This window comes from Scyliorhinus canicula, chromosome 3 (genome assembly GCF_902713615.1).
Source record: "Scyliorhinus canicula chromosome 3, sScyCan1.1, whole genome shotgun sequence".
Taxonomy (NCBI): Eukaryota; Metazoa; Chordata; class Chondrichthyes; order Carcharhiniformes; family Scyliorhinidae; genus Scyliorhinus; species Scyliorhinus canicula.
The window spans coordinates 124,921,584-124,939,804 of record NC_052148.1 but is presented as its reverse complement, the minus strand read 5'-3'; the positions used below and the strand labels follow the sequence as shown (position 1 = coordinate 124,939,804).

At 43.6% G+C, this 18,221-nt stretch overlaps 1 protein-coding gene across 12 annotated transcripts in view; it reads right to left on the bottom strand.

The window, feature by feature from the left end:
• Positions 1–18,221, bottom strand: part of corin (corin, serine peptidase) — a 309,000-nt gene that overhangs the window by 253,523 nt on the left and 37,256 nt on the right. For all 12 annotated transcript variants that reach the window (XM_038791255.1, XM_038791254.1, XM_038791261.1 and 9 more), the window contains exon 3: positions 13,052–13,531. In XM_038791255.1, the coding sequence (XP_038647183.1) occupies positions 13,052–13,531 (480 nt within the window). The remainder of the gene's footprint in view (positions 1–13,051; positions 13,532–18,221) is intronic.

Genomic DNA, 18,221 nt, shown 5'->3' with positions numbered 1-18,221 from the left:
TCATGACCAATTAGCTTGTGGCCTCAGGAATGAAGCCATCCAAAGGAAATTGGTGACTGAAGGCCATTAACACTAAATTCTGCTACAGAAATTGCAACCTTTATGGAACTTGCTGTGAGAGATGGTTTGCTGATCGGAGTTTAAGCTAAATTCCATTAGATGCAGTCTGTGAGAAGCAGATCCATCAAGAACCGACCATGTCATTGCTGCAACCTAGTGAGATTGTTGGAGCAAGATGAACAAATGCAAAAATTGGGGTAAAGTGACATGTTGGTCATGCCAACCTTAATCAGCACAAAAGAAGTGTACCAAGAAAATTACTGCAAAGTATACACGACAAGTTTACCAGTTAAGTGATCGAACTGAAGATTCACCGATTACTAAAGTGTCAAGTCTGCTTACGGAATTTAAGCTCGGCATTCTAGCAGTATAAGGAGATCAGCAACAATTTTAGGTCTATGCAAAATTAAATGAGAACTCAACTGAGATGGTAGTAGATAAGGGTGCTGCAATATCACTGAATCGATATACTGTCAGAAATTGAAGTATCTGTCTTTGAAGATGTGGCCTTGAGGACAAGGAGGTTGTCTCTGAAAGGCTTCATAAAGTTGACTGTGGAAGTTAACAAACAAAAAATGGAGTTGCCTCCACATTGTTTAAGGAAACTTTCCAACATTGTTTGAGAGATCTTGGTTAAGGAAGATTAAGCTGAACTGGACCATCATGAACCAATTTGTTGATTATACAAATGATCTTTAGTCACTTCTGCGAGAAAGATATTTGAGGATCTATGACTGGTAAAACTCAAGATAAAGACAGACCTAAGTGTTTGAAAGTACGTACTGAATCCTATGCTATTCGACCTAAATTGAAAGAACTCGAGAGGTTACTGAAGGAAGGAGTCATCTAGCCTATTACCACCAGCAATTGGGTGACCCCAATGGTCCCAGTCTTAAAGAAGGATAGTTCAGTGTGAGTGAGCGGGCATTTGAAAATGACCATCAACACTGTATTATGTGCTGATCAGTATCCTCTCCCATTTATCAGAGTTCTTTTTGCAGGCCTCTCAGCCCGCCAAACATTTAGCAAAATTGATCTTTCCCAAATCTATCTGCAAATGAATGTAGCTATTGACTTTCAACCATTACTGACCATAGGAACACAAGTGTCTGTTTCAGTATTGGAGGCTCCCATTCAGGGTTAACATCAGCATCGGCTCTCATTCAATGATCTATGCATCAGATCTTGAGTGGGCTATCGGGTGTGCAATGCCACCTGTACGGTTTTTTGGTTACAGGTTCAAACAATGTAGTGCATGTAAAGAACTTAGAAGCTACTCTTGCAAGGCTGCAACTACATAATTTCACAGACAAGAAAGGGAAGCGAGAATTTTTAAATCATCTATTCACTACCTTGAACACATCATTAACAAAGGCGGTTTTCACAAGGAACCTAAAATGTTGGCGATCCTGGATGCTTCATGACCACAGAAAGTGACTCAGTTAATGTCATTTCTAGGTTGATTAAATTATTATGGAAAGTTCGCACTGCACTTAGCAACAAGGCTGAAACCTTTATATATCCTGCCTTCACTGAATCACAGAATAATACAGTACTGAAGATGCCCTTCGGCCCATCGTGTCTGCACCGACACATGAAAAACACCTGACCTGTCTCCCTAATCCTATTTGTCAGCACTTGGGCCCTAGCCTTGAACGCTATGACGTGCCAAGTGCTCATCCAGGCACTTTTTAAAGGATGTGAGGCAACCGTCTCTACCACCCTCTCAGGCAGTGCGTTCCAGACCATCATCACCCTCTGGGTAAAAAAGGTTTTTCGTCAAATCCCCCTTAAACCTCCTGGCCCTCACTTTGAACTTGTGTCCCCTTGTATTTTATTTTTATTGATAAACAAGCTTGGCTCTGGATGAAAGATTGTGACAATGCTTACCAAAATGTCAAAAAAGGTTCCAGGAATCTCAATTATTGGTCCATTACATCCCAAAACTGAAGCTACAGCTTGTTTGCGACGCATCACCCTATGAGGTTGGAGCAGTTGTCTCACATATAATGCCTTCAGGTGAAGAGCAACCAATAGCATTTGCTTCAAGGACGTTGACTAGTGCTAAATCCAACAATGTTCAACTTGAGAAAGAAGCTCTCAACATTATTTTTGGAATTCGAAGGTCCACATTATTTATTTGGTCATCAATTTATTCTATTGACCAACCATCGTGCCTGACAACAAATTTAGGGCCGCATAAACGGGTCACTGTTAGTCAATTACAATGTTGACTGTGGAGATGTTTACAGCCGAGGGATTGGGAGTATTCATTTTTCTCCCCGGTGTTCTCCAGGATTGAGTTTTTCGTGGTGGGTAGGGCACTGTTGGCTGAAGTTCAGAGGGCAGAGTTTTCGGCAATTGTGATCTCGGATCACGCTCCACACTGGATAAATGTGGTACTGGAGAAGGGGTGGCCAGAAGCCAGGGTGGGTTATTGGTGGATCGGATCTTCTGTGATAATATGGGGAAGATAATTGAGGAGTATGTCGGGTTAAATTGTATGGGGGAGGTCTCGCCATGGGTGGCTTGGAAGCCCTGAAGGCAGTGGTGAGGGGCGAGGTGATCTCATTGGATAGGAAGGAGAGGGAGGAATGCCAACGGTTGATGGAAGAGATTTTGGATGTGGCTTGGAGGTATGCAGGGGCAAGGAAGAAGGAGTTGCATGCGAGGTTTGACCTGCTGTCCATGAGGAAAGTGATGCGTCAGCTAGGAAGGGCGAGGGGGGCTGTCTATGAGTACGGGGAGTAGGGAGAGCGTATATTCACAGGTCAGCTCCATAGGGAGGCCACGGTGAGGGGATAGTTCGGGTTTGGGATAAAACAGGGGAGTTGGTGGTAGTCCCGGAGCGGATTAACAAGGTGTTTGAGAAGCTTTATAGGAACTTGTATACATCGGAGCCACCAGAGGATGAGTGGGAGATTAAGTTTTTTTTGGGGGGGGGGGTGGTTTGAGAGCCCAGGATTGAGTGAAGGGGAGAAAGTAGGGCTGGAGGAGCCGGTGGGGTTAGAGGAAGTGAAGGCGACACTCGAGAAGGTGCAGGCAGGGAAGGTGGCGGGGTTGGATGGGTTCCTGGTTGAATTTTTCAAGAAATTGCTGATGGAAATGTTCAAAGACGCGATGGTCGCAGACGGGAGAGTTTGCCGAAAATGATGGGGCAGGCCTCCATCTCGTTGCTGCTTAAGAAAGATAAGGACCCGGTAGAGTGTGGGTCATACAGGCCCATATCTCTGCTGAATGTAGACGGCAAGATACTGGCAAAGGTGCTGGCATCAAAGTTGGAGGGGTGCCTTCCGAAGGTGATTGGGGAGGATCAGAGGTGGTTCGTAAAGGGAAGACAGTTCCTTGAACGTGAGGAAGCTGTTGAATGTGGTGCTTTCTCCGGCAGATGGAAGGGAGTCAGAGGTGGTGGTAGCATTAGATGCGGAGAAGACGTTTGATCGGTGGAGTGGAGTTATCCGATTGCGGTGTTGGAGAAATTTGGGATTGAGCCGAAGTTTCTGGCATGGGCGCAGTTGCTGCATAAGGAGTCTATGGTGAACGTGCGCACAAACTACATGAATTCAGGGACTTTTTCATTGTGCCGGGGTACGAGGCAGGGGTGTCCCTTCTGTTTGCGTTGGCGACCGAGCCCTTGGCCATTGCACTGAGGAGCTCAGAGTTGCGGAAGGGGATAGTGGAGGGGCTCTAGCTTGGTGGGGAGGGTGAAGGCTGATTAGTTGAGGTGGGATAATCTTCCTCTGTGGTGGGATAATCTTCCTCTGTCATTGGCAGACCTGGTACAGGCAGTGAGGGTAAATATTTTACCACGATTTTTGTTTTTGTTTCAGTGCCTGCTGGTCCTTCTGCCCACGGCATTTTTCAAGGGGGTGGATAGGCTGATTTCTTTGCTTGTATGAGCGGGGAAGATGCAAGGATAAGGAAAGTGATGTTGCAGAGGGGGGTTGAGCCTTTCAAATCTGATGTCCTATTATTGGGCAGAGAAGGTCCAGGGATCGAATAGGGAGGCAGGCGGTTTATAGATAAGGATAAAGGTGGGTTCATGAAGGGGGTCGGGATTGTGTGCACTGGCAACAGCGCCGTTCCCGATGGCCCCAGGGACGTATTCAGTAAGTCCAGTGGTGTTGACCATTCTGAAGATTTGGAGGCAGTTTCGGCAGCATTTTAAGTTGGGAGCAATGTCGGGGGAGGAGGGTTGGCGATCAGCGGACATCATGGATTTAAGCTGGGGAGGATAGATGCAAGGTCCCGGGTATGGAAGGAGAGGGGGATCAGGAAGATGAAGGATCTGTTTCTGGGAGGGCGGTTTACAAGCTTGGAGGAGCTGAATGAGAACATAGAACATAGAACATAGAACAGTACAGCACAGAACAGGCCCTTCGGCCCTCAATGTTGTGCCGAGCCATGATCACCCTACTCAAACCCACGTATCCACCCTATACCTGTAACCCAACAACCCCCCCCCCTTAACCTTACTTTTTATTAGGACACTACAGGCAATTTAGCATGGCCAATCCACCTAACCCGCACATCTTTGGACTGTGGGAGGAAACCGGAGCACCCGGAGGAAACCCACGCACACAGGGGGAGGACGTGCAGACTCCACACAGACAGTGACCCAGCCGGGAATCGAACCTGGGACCCTGGAGCTGTGAAGCATTTATGCTAACCACCATGCTACCCTGCTGCCCCTTTAAGGAAGTTTGGGTTGGCGCGGGAAGAGAGCTTCCAGTACATGCAGGTGCGGGACTTTGCAAGGAAGATCTTCACGACCTTTCCGATAGCGCCTGGCTCTTCGTTGTTGGAGTAATGCCGTGTTGATGTTGGCATGAGGAGCGTGTCTCAGCGATTTATGGGAGGATTTTGGAGGAGGATAAGGTGTCCATGGAGAGGGTTAAGACTAAATGGAAGGAAGAGCTGAGGGGGACAGCATTGGAGGAGGGAATGTGGTGTGAGGTGCTGTGGACGGGGAATACCTCAACTTTGAGTGTGAGGCTGGGGTTGATACAGCTGAAGGTAGTGTATGTTTGGCGGCTGGAGGGTATTTGTGAGTCTTGTGGGAAGGGTCCCCGCGAATCATGTGCTTATGATTTGGTCCTGCCCAAAGGTGGAAAGGTTTTGCACCATTTCGGCGTTTTGAATTTAGATGTGGAGCCCGGTACCCTGGAAGCCATATTCGGGGTATTGGACCAGCCAGGGTTGCAGACGGATGTGTGGGCAGATGTCTCGGCCTTCGCCTGACAGGTTGCTCAGAGGATTCTGATGGGGTGGAGGTCAGCTTCTCTACCCTGTGCCTCGGCGTGGCGGGAGATCTACTGGAGTTTTTGGCACGGGAGAAGGTGAAAGCCCCCCACCCCCACTTCGGAGATGGGTTCCATAAAAGTTGGGGTTTGTTTATTCTGTGTTTTGCCGAGTTGGTTACCGTTGACTGCTAAGGGAGGGGTTGGGGTGGGGAAGAGAGTGAGGGAGGGAAGATATGGGTGGGTGGTGGGGGTCTAATATACTTTTAAAAAAATAGACCGTGGCTGTAAGATAAACAAGACCAAAAAGATGAGCACAAAACAGATGAACACTTCAACGACATCCAGTAATGTATTCTCAGCTGCGAAAATTTACCCGAACAGATATGGAGATGAGGAAGGTGTTGGATATGATTTAAAAAGGCACTCTAACATAAAAGCACAGAAATAAACCAGACCTTAAACCCTAGTTTAACAGGCACCTTGAGTTGACAGTACAAAATGGAGTATTGTTGTGGGGCATTGAAGTAATCATTCCGCTGCATCTAGGAAGTAAAATCCTGGAACAGCTGCACAAGGGCCATCGTGCTGTAGTCAGAATGAAGGAGCTTGCGCGGAGCTACTTCCGGTGGCCCGGATTGGATGCTCAGATAGAGCAGAAGGTGAGGTTATGCCAATTCTGCACTGCTTTAAGAAAATGTAGGTATTCTGAGAGACAGGATCTACAGGCATTTAGAGAGGCAAGGACTGATTAGGGACAGACAGCATGGCTTTGTAAGGGGAAAGTCATGTCTCACGAATTTGATTGAGTTTTCTGAAGGGGTAGATGAGGACAGTGCAGTCGATGTTGTCTACATGGACTTTAGCAAGGCCTTTGACAAGGTACATCATAAGACCAGAAGACATAGGAGCAGAATTAGGCCACTCATCCCATCGAAACTGCTCCACCATTCAATCACAGGTGATATTTTTCCCATCCCCATTCTCCTGCCTTCTCCCCATAACACCGAGCCGCTTATTAATCAAGAACTTATCTATCTCTGTGTTAAAGACACTCCGTGATTTGGCCTCCACAGCCTTCTGCGGCAAAGAGTTCCACAGACTCGCCACCCTCTGGCTGAAGAAATTTCTCCTCATCTCTGTTTTAAAGGATCGTCCCTTTAGTCTGAGATTGTGTCCTCTGCTTCTAATTTTTCCTACAAGTGGAAACATCATCTCCACGTCCACTCTATCCAGGCCTCGCAGCATGCTATAAGTTTCAATAAGATCCCCTCTCATCCTCCTAAACTCCGAGTACGGACCTCAACTGTTCCTCATACGACAAGCTCGTCATTCCAGGGATCATTGTTGTGAACCTCCTCTGACCCTTTCCAAGGCTAGCATATCCTTCCTTAGGTACAGGGCCCAAAACTGCTTCCAATACTCCAAATGGGGAATGACCAGAGCCTTATACAGCCTCAGAAGTACATCCCTGGTCTTCTTTCTAGCCCTCTCGGCATGAATGCTAACATTGCATTTGCCTTCCTAACTGCCGACTAAACCTGCACATTAACCTTAAGAGAATCGTGAACAAGGACTCCCAAGTTCCTTTGTGCTTTTGATTTCCTAAGCATTTCCCCATTTAGAAAATAGTCTATGCCTTCATTTCTCCTTCCAAACTGCACAACCTCACACTTTTCCACATTGTATTCCATCTGCCACTTCTTTGCCCACTCTCCTAGCCTGTCCAAGTCCTTCTGCAGCCCACCTGCTTCCTCAATACTACCTGTCCCTCTACAGCTCTTTGTATCATCTGCAAACTTAGTAACAGTGCCTTCAGCTCATTCTTCCAGATCATTAATGTATATTGTGAAAAGTTGTGGTCCCAGCACCGACCTCTGAGTCACACCACTAGTCACTGACTCATGGTAGGTTGTTGCATAAGGTTAAACCTCACGGTATCCAGGGTGAGGTACCCAATTGGATACAAAATTGGTTTGACGACAGAAGACAAAGAGTGGTTGTAAGGGTTATTTTTCAAACTGGAGGTCTGTGATCAGTGGTGTGCCTCAGGGATCAGTGCCGGGTCCACTGTTATTTGTTATTTATATTAATGGTCTGGATGAGAATTTAGGAGGCATGGTTAATAAGTTTGCAGATAACACCAACATTGGTGGCACAGTGGACAGTGAAGAAGGTTATCTAGGATTGCAACGGGATCGTTATCAATTGGGCCAGTGGGCCGATGAATAGCAGATGGAGGTTAATTTAGATAAATGTGAGGTGATGCATTTTGGTTGACCGAATCTGGGCAGGACATACTCAGTTGATGGTGGGGTGTTGGGGAGAGTTATAGAACCAAAAGACCTAGGAGTACGGTTCATAGTTCCTTGAAAATGGAGTCACAGGTGGACAGGGTGATGAAGAAGGCATTCGGCATGCTTGGTTTCATTCATCAGAATATTAAATACAGGAATTGGGACATCTTGCTGAAGTTGTACAAGACCATACTGTATAAGGCCATACTTGGGATACTGTGTACAGTTCCGGTCACCCTATTATTAAACTAAAAAGAGTGCAGAAAAGATTTATTAGGATGTTACTGGGTTTGAGTTATAAAGAGAGGCTGGATAGGCTGGAACATTTTTCCCTGGAGCATAGGAGGCTTAGGGGTGATCTTATAAAGGTCTCAAATAATGAGGAGCATAGATAAGGTAGATAGTCAACATCTTTTCCCAAAGGTAGAGGAGTCTAGAAATAGAGGGTATAGGTTTAAAGTGAAGGAAGAGAGATACAAAAGAGGCTAGAGGGGCAATTTTTTTCAGACAGAGGATGGTGAGTGTCTGGAATGAGCTGCCAGAGGCAGTAGTAGAGGGGGTACAATTTTTTCTTTTAAAAATCATTTCAGCAGTTATATGGCATTATGGGCCAGGGTTTAGAGAACCCCAAAGTGGATCATGGAGTTCACCTGACCCATAACGTTTAATAGATTGTGGTTATGGGGAGCACACGGGCCTACTTTACAGGTGTGGTGCAACAGAGAACGAAAGTACTTTTAAATTAAAACAATATTTATTTATGAAAACAGTTAACACCAGAAAACCCACATCAAACATCTTAACAACTATCAACACCAATAATCCTCACAGATACAATATTCTATAAGTAACCCTTAATCTTCCCTTGCAACATCCATAAGACAAATATACTCTTCAACACAGACATCAGATTTAAATTCTCTTCTGAGAGCATTTATCACTTTTAAATTAGCACGTGATTTGAAGACATTCCTTTCATGCAAAACAAATCAGAATTACACCTGGTTTTGCTGGATGCAGCTCCCAATCTGCAATACGAAACTAAACACACTGTAGCTGCCTGCTCAAAAACGAAAGTGAAAGACAGCCCAGCTCCACCCACACTCTGCCATCACTGCAGCTTTTGATAAACACCCATTTCTTAAAGATACACGCACTACAGCTATTTGATAAACGCCCATTTCTTAAAGGCACTCTCACATGACAATGGGAAAGATGGCTATAGAGGCCCAAATGCAGGCAATTGGGACTACATTAGTGGTAAAAACTGGGCGGGATGAAAAGCCTTTTTCATCCTGTAAACCTCTATTGACTCTGTTTTTGGTTATGGAGATAAGCATTCAAAGTGGCCAGAGGAGGCCATCATGAAATCAACAACTATCGAATAGACCATAGAAAGGCTTGATGAGGTATTTGCAAGATTCAGGCAACCTGAACAACTTGTGAATGATAACAGTACGAATTCTAGGACTACCTAAACAGGTCTGGCGTCAGCCATATCAAATCTGTCCCCTTCCATCCAGCTACCAATGGCTTATCGGAAACTTTTGTACAATTGCTCAAGCATGGAATGAAGATTTTGAGGAATAAAGGGTCTCTACTTAAATGTGTCAATAGCTTGCTAATGATGTACAGAAACACTGTGCATTCAACAACACAAAGCTCACCGGCTATACTGATGTTCAAAAGGAAACTACACACACAGTTCAACCTTGTGACCCCCCCCCCCCCCCCCCCCCCCCCCCTCAACCTCAGAGATAGTCAGGCAACAACATCAGGCACAAATGGCTAGAAGGGAACAATATTCCAAATGCAGAGTCTTTGTCCACAGGGAATGTTTTCTTGCAAGAAATTACACCTCAGGCAAAAAATGGACAGCAGCAATTGTATTAGTCAAAACAAAGTCCAATTTCAAACACTATACAATCTGACAAAGAGCAATTTTGGCATCAGAACGCTGACTAATTATTGTATTGTATGCACAGAGTAAGAGTACAGAATCTGTATCAGATGTTTACACCACAGAGAGTATGGACAGTGACATGCCAGATTTGAGGACTACAACTGCCAAAATTAGGAATTTGTTACGACAGAATTATCCACATTACTGGAGACAGTTCCTAAGTTAATTTTGTCAGATGGAACACCAACCAGTGTACAGAAAGATATTCCTAGTACCCCTAAGAGCCAAGTTCCTGAACGTCATGTTCTGCCAAAATGAGACAGACATCAACCCAAGAGACTGTCTTACTAATGTACATAGGTATCTGTATCATAACAATGTTAGTACTAGCAGAATGTGTTGGATCTGTGTTAAAGTGTTAGATGAAGGAAAAATTCATGGTGAATCTCTTAATACTCTGATTTTGCTGGCTGATTTGCAAATTACTACTGAGTGCATAATTAACACGCAGTTATTTTTCTGGCAAAACCCAGCCCAATCTGCTTCTGATTTTCCAATTATAATTTTAGCGAAAGTCCCAGAATTATCCTCGTCAAACTTCTCTGAAATAGCTTCAAGGCAACGTGGCTTTAGGGTAGTGTCCCTAAAATGGGTTTGTATTAGTGACTTGCAGTCAAAATAATTTATTTTGTCTCATAACCAAGTGCTTCTCAATACGAGATTAACTATCCGGATAGCAGTTCATCATCTGAACACGTAGCTTGATACTATCGACAAATTTTATTCGACAAGAACTACCCTCCATATGTCAACAATGCATCAAGAACTAAACTGGGAAGTTACTGTATCTCAGCTAAACGTTTGCCATCGATCAGCACCTTCTTCCTTCAATCCAGTGAGCTAATCTATAACTCATTGCATAAGTCTTCAAACTTCTATCTGTCCCAGAAATGGAATGGATACTTTAACAATGTTTTCTGAAATTCAAAGTAAATTATATCCGCTGGTGTTAATGAATTTTGTTACTCCCTCAAATAACTATTGACACATAATTAATTTTTTCCCCAAATGCAGTTGTGTTGATTATCCATCGTGGCCACTTACACAAGAACGCAGACACCAGCCTGGAAAATGCTTTTTAACTTTGTCTTTCCCAACCACTGTCAACATTAGGCTGATTCGGCAATAATTCAGGTTCATTCCTCATTGTTTTCTTGAATAGGAATATAAAAATGGCTACATTCCCATCTTCAGACAGTTACTACACTTAGAGCCCCTAAAAGTGTGAAACTATTCTCCCTCTTTCTCAGTTTGTCAGGAATTCTACATGCCTTCTAAATATTTTTAAATGCCTTCCAACCCAAGCAATAGAAATTAGGATGGATTTGAGTTTTGCAGTTTGGGTTATCTGCATTCCCCAGGTATAGTAAAGTGCTAAAAGGGATGGAAATGGATTATTTACACTTCCTTCCCCACTGTATTGTGCCAGAATTTCTTGGAGTGACAGATGACACATAAGCACCTCATTGAGGTGGAAGGACATTTTCCACCCTCCTGCCTCACTTTTCTTATCCAACACCTTTGGAAGCCTCAGTGACAACGCAACATTGAAATCTAGTGCAGTGCCATGCACTGGGAGCCCTTCAGTCTGTGGGTCATAAGGGGTAGCTGAAGATGGAATTGAAGATCAGAGCAGGAGGTTTATGAAGTTTTCTGCTCCCAAAAAAGATGATCTCCAAGTCTTAGGACTCAGCAGCAGTCAAAGTTCTGTGCTAGAAACCTGCAGCCGTGCTTTGCACTGTCAGAGTGAAAACATGCACAACTCAAGTGTGGCGCATGCTTTGTGCTCAACAGCGACTCAAAATTAAATCTATCCAGTAGTTTTTACACAAAGTAACAGTACACTAAGAATCCCCATGAAAACTGTAATCTCTCGTTTGGGTATAAAATTATGAAGAGTAGACATGATGTAGCTATTTAAAATATTTGAGATGGCTTTGCATATGTGAGATGTTAATCACTGGTGCAATAATGTGAATTAAATTAATAAATGTCAAGTTGTCTAAAAATCAGAAAGCATGCTTTACTACAAATGTGGGCATGCAAATAGATTTCCAGCAGAAGTGATAATTGTGTGTTAATGAAAGCTTTCCAAGAGAGTTATGTAAATATTTGGCAAAGCACATAGCTGAAGCTGTAATGTTACAAAAACCTATAGCAATGAACAAATACTCAACAATACAAAGATGAAAGACTTGCCATGGGAGGATGGAATACCATGTTACAGAAGCTGGCAAACTCAAGGATGAATGCTATAGGTGGTCAAAATTGATCATTTTACAGGTTCACTTTATTTTGATTTTTGGGAAAAAATGTGGACCTTTCTTCAGATTAGATGGGTCAGATAAAGTTTGAGATACAACATACATACACATAGTTCTTCAAGGGAATTAATTTTCCTTTTCCATACTTTATTCCTAATGTTAATATTGCAAATTATATGTAGATTTGCCAAGAGCTACCAGGTTACGGAACAACCATGGTCTTGATGCTCTGCCTACATGCTAATATATTATGAACACTGATACCAATAAGCAGAATATATTCTAATAGTTTAATTAAGTTTGCCAAAGGCTATCAGGCCTCAGATGCAAAGACCCAAATTTTATGGTAAGAATAATGGTGAAGTTAACGGTGTCCCCGTTATTAAAGAGTAAATGGTTCTGCAATTTGCAGTAACAGCATGTTCGCAATCAAATGTGAAAATAGGAAGCCTGTGTCTGGCTTGCTTTCATCCTGCAGGGATTCCACATGAACAATATCCCACTGAAATAAATGGGATGGCTGAAGTTGGGGTAATCGCATGAGTCAGTGCACCCACCAGAAACATCTAGGGCTTGTTTATTCAAATATAAGTGAATCTTTATTGGTGTACGCCCTAATTAATGTCCTGCAACCACTGTGGCACTGAAAATTAATCTTTACAAGTGTAAAGTTGCATGTGTTCAGATTTTATTTATTGCTAGAAATATTTTTTAAACAGCAAATAAAAAATGGTTTTTACTTTTACTTTCATCTTTCTCTTTTTCCATCCTTCTTTCTCTTTCTTGAGTTCACTTTTTATACATGATTTTATATTAAATTAAATGTTCTAATTTGCACTTCCTACTTTAGATTCTGCAGACTAGAAATGTATCTTTTGTGCTGGCATAAAATGAGTGGCGTTGAACCGGCCATAGATTCTATGTAGCATCTGATGTTTCATTCCATTAACTGCAATAGAACTGAATATCAGGCACGGTATAATACAGGTGCTAGTTTTGCACCACCACCCAAGATAAATTTCTAGCTGTGTGATTTTTCAATCTGATTGGCGAAGGAGATGCATATCCTCTTGTCCTGTCCACACTGCTACCAGATGCACTGTAGAGAAAGTGGTGTTATTTTGGATTTCTAATTAGCACAACATTGAATGCAAAAGCCCATTGAAATCTGTGGACGAATGTGAGCATTATGAATGGCCATTGACTACAAGCGAAATAAATTCTTACCAAAGCTGGGGTCAAAATGTACAGCTTCATGTATTGTGCCATTATCTGTAGCAATACGACTGGAGCTGAGGGTAGGAAACAAAGTCTTGAAAGGTGAGACTTTTGTTGGTGGCTCGGAAGAAGAAAACGTTTCATCCGCTTCATTAGCAAACGTGCTTGTTTCCTCCACACGCAGGAATGAGCCCGCACTGACATCATCAAAACTGGGCGATATACTCTGGGCAGAAGGCAGCAAACTATCCTCCTGCATGGTGCTGAACTGTTCTTTATTCAAATCAATCAACTTGTCTTCACCAATTAGGCCATCGGAAATTGAGACATTTGTTACTGCAAAAGGAGAAAGGGTCTCCAGGTCTATTTGTTGTGGCATTCCTGAACTGTTTCCAATGATGTCTGTATAAGGAGTATTAGTTACATGTCCAGTCCCACTGGTGGCAAGTACATCATTCCTCTGATCAAAAAAACCATCACCTAAAACGCCTGATGGAAAACATACAAAGAAAGGGTTAATATACCATTCAGAGAAAATTCATAAAGTCATTTTTTAATTTTGTAACTTTAACTTGGTCAATAACTAGGCAACATACATTTAAAGTTGGTGGTAAAAAGGATTAGAAAGGAATGGAGTATAACATATTTCATCCAGTTGGTGATAGGTATCTGGAATTCACTGCTTAAAGGCTGATGGGACAGAGGGAGGCAAAAACCCTCATCACATTTAAATACACCTGAAGTGCTGTAGCTTATAGGGTTATGACCAGGAATGGGAAAGCGGGATTAGGCTTTATTTATTTTTTTTTAGCAGGCACAGGCACACTGGACTAAATGGCCTTCCACTGTAGTACAAATCTTTTATGTTCCTTTGTAGATATCCAGTTCAATACATCAATGTGCATCATCTTGGGTGCCCTCTGATCAATTCAACTGCCTTGGCGCCCAGTGCTGAGCAGCACTCACATAGGAGAGAGATTGCAACAAGAAAGTTCCTTGAGAAGGTGCTACGTCAACCCAAGCCTGCTGCGGCATAAGGACAGTACCAATCCATCGGTTGCTCACCTCCCATCATGCCAGCATGTATGGCCAAGACCACCGTGCTAAGGGATGTGGCAGCAGAAATGGAACCAACAGACCACCATTAAAACCCACTTCCTCGTCACAGATCCCACAGGCAACTGACCCGGCTTCAAGCTGCCACATTAACATTGGGCACTACTCAATTATTTCCGCACTGGCCTTTGTTCAGCAATTGACACAAGTGGGGCCTTACAGGGAACCCGGATTGCAGCTGCGTGCATTCAATTTTCACCACCTACAGCATCATCCCTGAGTTGACTCACATCACTGAAGATTGCCCCTTGACAAAATTCAGCGAAGGGCTGAGAGAGCTCCATTCAGCAACTGTGGAAACTATTGCTTGGCTTGGTGATGATTAAAACAAATGATACATTGCGAGCCATTTAGTTTTTTTAAAAAGCCCAATTAAGCGTGGCCAATCCACCTACCCTGCACATGTTTGTGCTGTGGGAGTGAGATCCACACAGACACGGGGAGAATGTGCAAACTCCACACGGACAGTGACTCGGGGACGGGATCGAAGCCGGGTCCTCGGCGTCATGAGGCAGCAGTGCTAACCACTGCATCACTGTGCTGCCCGAGGTTTTAATAAAAATAAATACTCGGTTTAAAAATGTTCCATTTGAGTGTTTCATGTGGCCTGTGATTTCTCTTTCTCTTTCCATGAGCAAAGGCATTAGGCCGCTTACAATAATAGAGCCAACTCCAAAGAGCTTTTGCAGATACATTAAGGACAAAAGAGTGACTAGAGACAGGGTAGGGCTTCTTAAGGATAAACATGGTCATCTATGTGTGGATCCACAAGGGCTGGGATAGGTCCTAAATGAATATTTCTCATCAGTATTTACTGTTGAGAAAGGCACGAATGTTAGGGAAATTGGGGAAATAAAAAATGATGTCTTGAGGAATGTACATATTACAGAGAAGGAGGTGCTGGAGGTATTAAAGCGGAACAAGGTAGATAAATCCCCAGGACCTGATGAAATGTATCTCAGGAAGTTGTGGGAGGCTAGGGAGGAAATTGTTGGCCCCCTAGCTGAGATATTTGAATCATCAACAGCCACAGGAGAGGTGCCTGAAGATTGGAGGGTAGCAAATGTTGTGCCCTTGTTTAAGAAGGGCTGTAGGGATAAGCCCGGGAAATACAGACCGGTTATAGCCTTACTTCTGTAGTGGGTAAATTGATAGAAGGTATTCTGAGGGACAGAATTTACAGGCATTTAGACAGGCAAAGGCTAATTAGGGAAAGTCAGCATGGCTTTGTAAGGGGAAAATCATGTCTCACCAATTTGATTGAGTTTTTTGAAGGAGTAACCAAGAAGTAGATGAGGCCAATGCGGTTGACGTTGTCTACATGGATTTTAGCAAGGCCTCTGATAAGGTACCACATGGCAGATTGTTGCAAAAGGTTAAATCTCACAGAAACCAGGCGAGGGAGTCAATTGGATTCAAAATTGGCTTGGCGACTGAAGCCAAACGGAGGCTGTGGAGGGTTGTTTTTCAAACTGGAGGCCTGTGAGCAGCGGAGTGCCTCAGGGATCGGTGCTGGGTCCACTGTTATTTGTTATATATATTAATGAATGATTCGGATGAGACTGTAGGAGGCATGGTTAGTAAGTTTGCAGATGACACGAAGATTGGTGGCATAGTGGATAGTGAAGAAGGTTATATAAGATTGCAACAGGATCTTAACCAATTGGGCCAGTGGGCCGATGAATGGCAAATGGAGTTTAATTTGGATAAAGGTAAAGTGATGCATTTTGATCGATCAAATCAGGGCAGGATCTACTCAGTTAATGGTAGGAAGTTGGTGAGAGTTACAGAACAAAGAGATCTAGGGGTACAGGTTCATAGCTCCTTGAAGGTGGAGTAACAGGTGGACAGGGTGTTGAAGAAGGCATTCAGCATGCTAGGTTTTATTGGTCAGAATATTGAATACAGGAGTTGGGATGTCTTGTTGAAGTTGTACAAGACATTGGTAAGATCACACATGGAATACTGTGTTCAGTTCTGATCACCCAATTATAGGAAGGATACTGTTAAACAAGAAAGAGTGCAGAAGAGATTTATGAGGATGCTACCAGGACTTGATGATCTGAGTTATAAGGAGAGGCTGGATAGGCTGGGACTTTTTTCCCTGGAGCATAGGAGGCTTAGGGGTGATCTTATAGAGGTCTACAAAATAATGAGAAGCATAGATAAGGTAGATAGTCAACGTCTTTTCCCAAAGGTAGAGGAGTCTAGAACTAGAGAGCATAGGTTTAAGGTGAGAAGGAGAGATACAAAAGAGACCAGAGGGGATATTTCTTCACACAGAGGGTGGTGAGCACCTGGAATGGGCTGCCAGAGAGACAGGTACGATTTTATCTTTTAAAACGCAGTTAGACAGTTACATGGGCAGGGTGGGTATAGAGGGATATGGACCAAATGTGGACAAGTGGGACTAGCTTAGTGACAGACACTAGGTGGCATGGACAAGCTAGCCCCAAGGGCATGTTTCTATGCTGTAAACATCAATGACTATCTATGACTCTAACTTCAAAATTCTATGAATACTAGCAGAACTGGAAAATACAAAGTCAACTAGTTAAGCTGTACACTTTTCTGCAAGTTGGACACAGTGAGCCGAATTCTCCAGCTCCCAATGCTGGTAGCTAGAATTGTGATCGGGCAGAGAATAATGGATAATGCAAAAATCGAAATTAGCGCCTGCCGCTAATTCCAACACCATGCTCTGTTTTTATTCATCTTCACTTTAGAATATGATTTTCCATATTCCAGTTATCACATCATAATATAAGATGTCGCTCTTCTAGAACCTCCAATTATCTTTTTTGTATAAGCATTCCCTTTTGTAAAGTAATTCAACAATTGATGGCTTGTACCAACCACTTTATCTCTGAGACATTTCCTTTACTTCTACGATCGCTTTGATAGCTGCAAGGCAATCTTGAACCTTTCTTCAGTTGAACCTTTTGTCATATGTATGTGATCCCACAGGGAACAATCTATATTATACTCAAAACCTCCCGCTGCCTTGGGAAAGCGGGCAGCATAATCAAACACCCCTCCCACCCAGCTTACTCACTCTTCCAACTTCTTCCATCGGACAAGAGATAGAAAAGTCTGAGAACACGCACAAACAGACTCAAAATCAGCTTCTTCCCCACTGTTACCAGGCTCCTAAACAACCCTCTTATGGACTGACCTGATTAACACTACACCCCTGTATGCTTCAACTGATGCCGGTGTTTATGTAGTTACATTGTATACCTGGTGTTGCCCTATTATGTATTTTCTTTTTATTTTCTTTACTTTTGATGTACTAAATGATCTGTTTGAGATGATTGCAGTAAAATACTTTTCACTGTACCTCGGTACACGTGACAATAAACAAATTCAATCCAATCCATTCTTAGAGTGCCCAGGTATAGGATTTGCCCCGAAACGTTTGATAAGTGAAACCTCATCTCGATTGTTTCTACAAGGCCTAATGTTTCCATAGCTAAAGTACTTTTTAACCACCCTTTTTATTTTCTTAGCTTCCCATGCCATAATGTCAATATTTTCCATTTTCATGTGCCAAGTATATTTTAAAAACCTGCTATACTCGAATGCCCATCTAGAAGATTGGCATAAGTGTCCTTAAAAAGGACTAATCCACACCCCCCCCCCCCCCCCAACCCCCAACACCCCCTCCCCCCCCCCCCCCCCCCCCCACCGAACCCCCCCCCCCCACACAGGTTCTGAGGCAGAGGCGGAACATTAAATGGCCTGGATGGGATTCCCTTTGAGATCCTGCCCACCCCAAATCAGACGCAATTTTACAATGGGGCAGACAGGGTCTCAGGCGGGAAGCCCACCCATGCCCCAATTAAGGTTCTTGTTGCTGAAGGGCCTTTTCCCACCCAATCTCAATTTTCAGGCTGGCAGGCGCCCAATAACAGATGGTGGAAAACAGAAACATTTCTCACCCTCAATCTCGGGTGGAAAGGGCGGTGAGGGGTGGGTGCCTCCATTTGAAGGATTCTTCAGATGAGAGGCATCTGTCCATCATGGATTATTGACGTCAGGCCCTCTATCCCCTGCGCCCCCC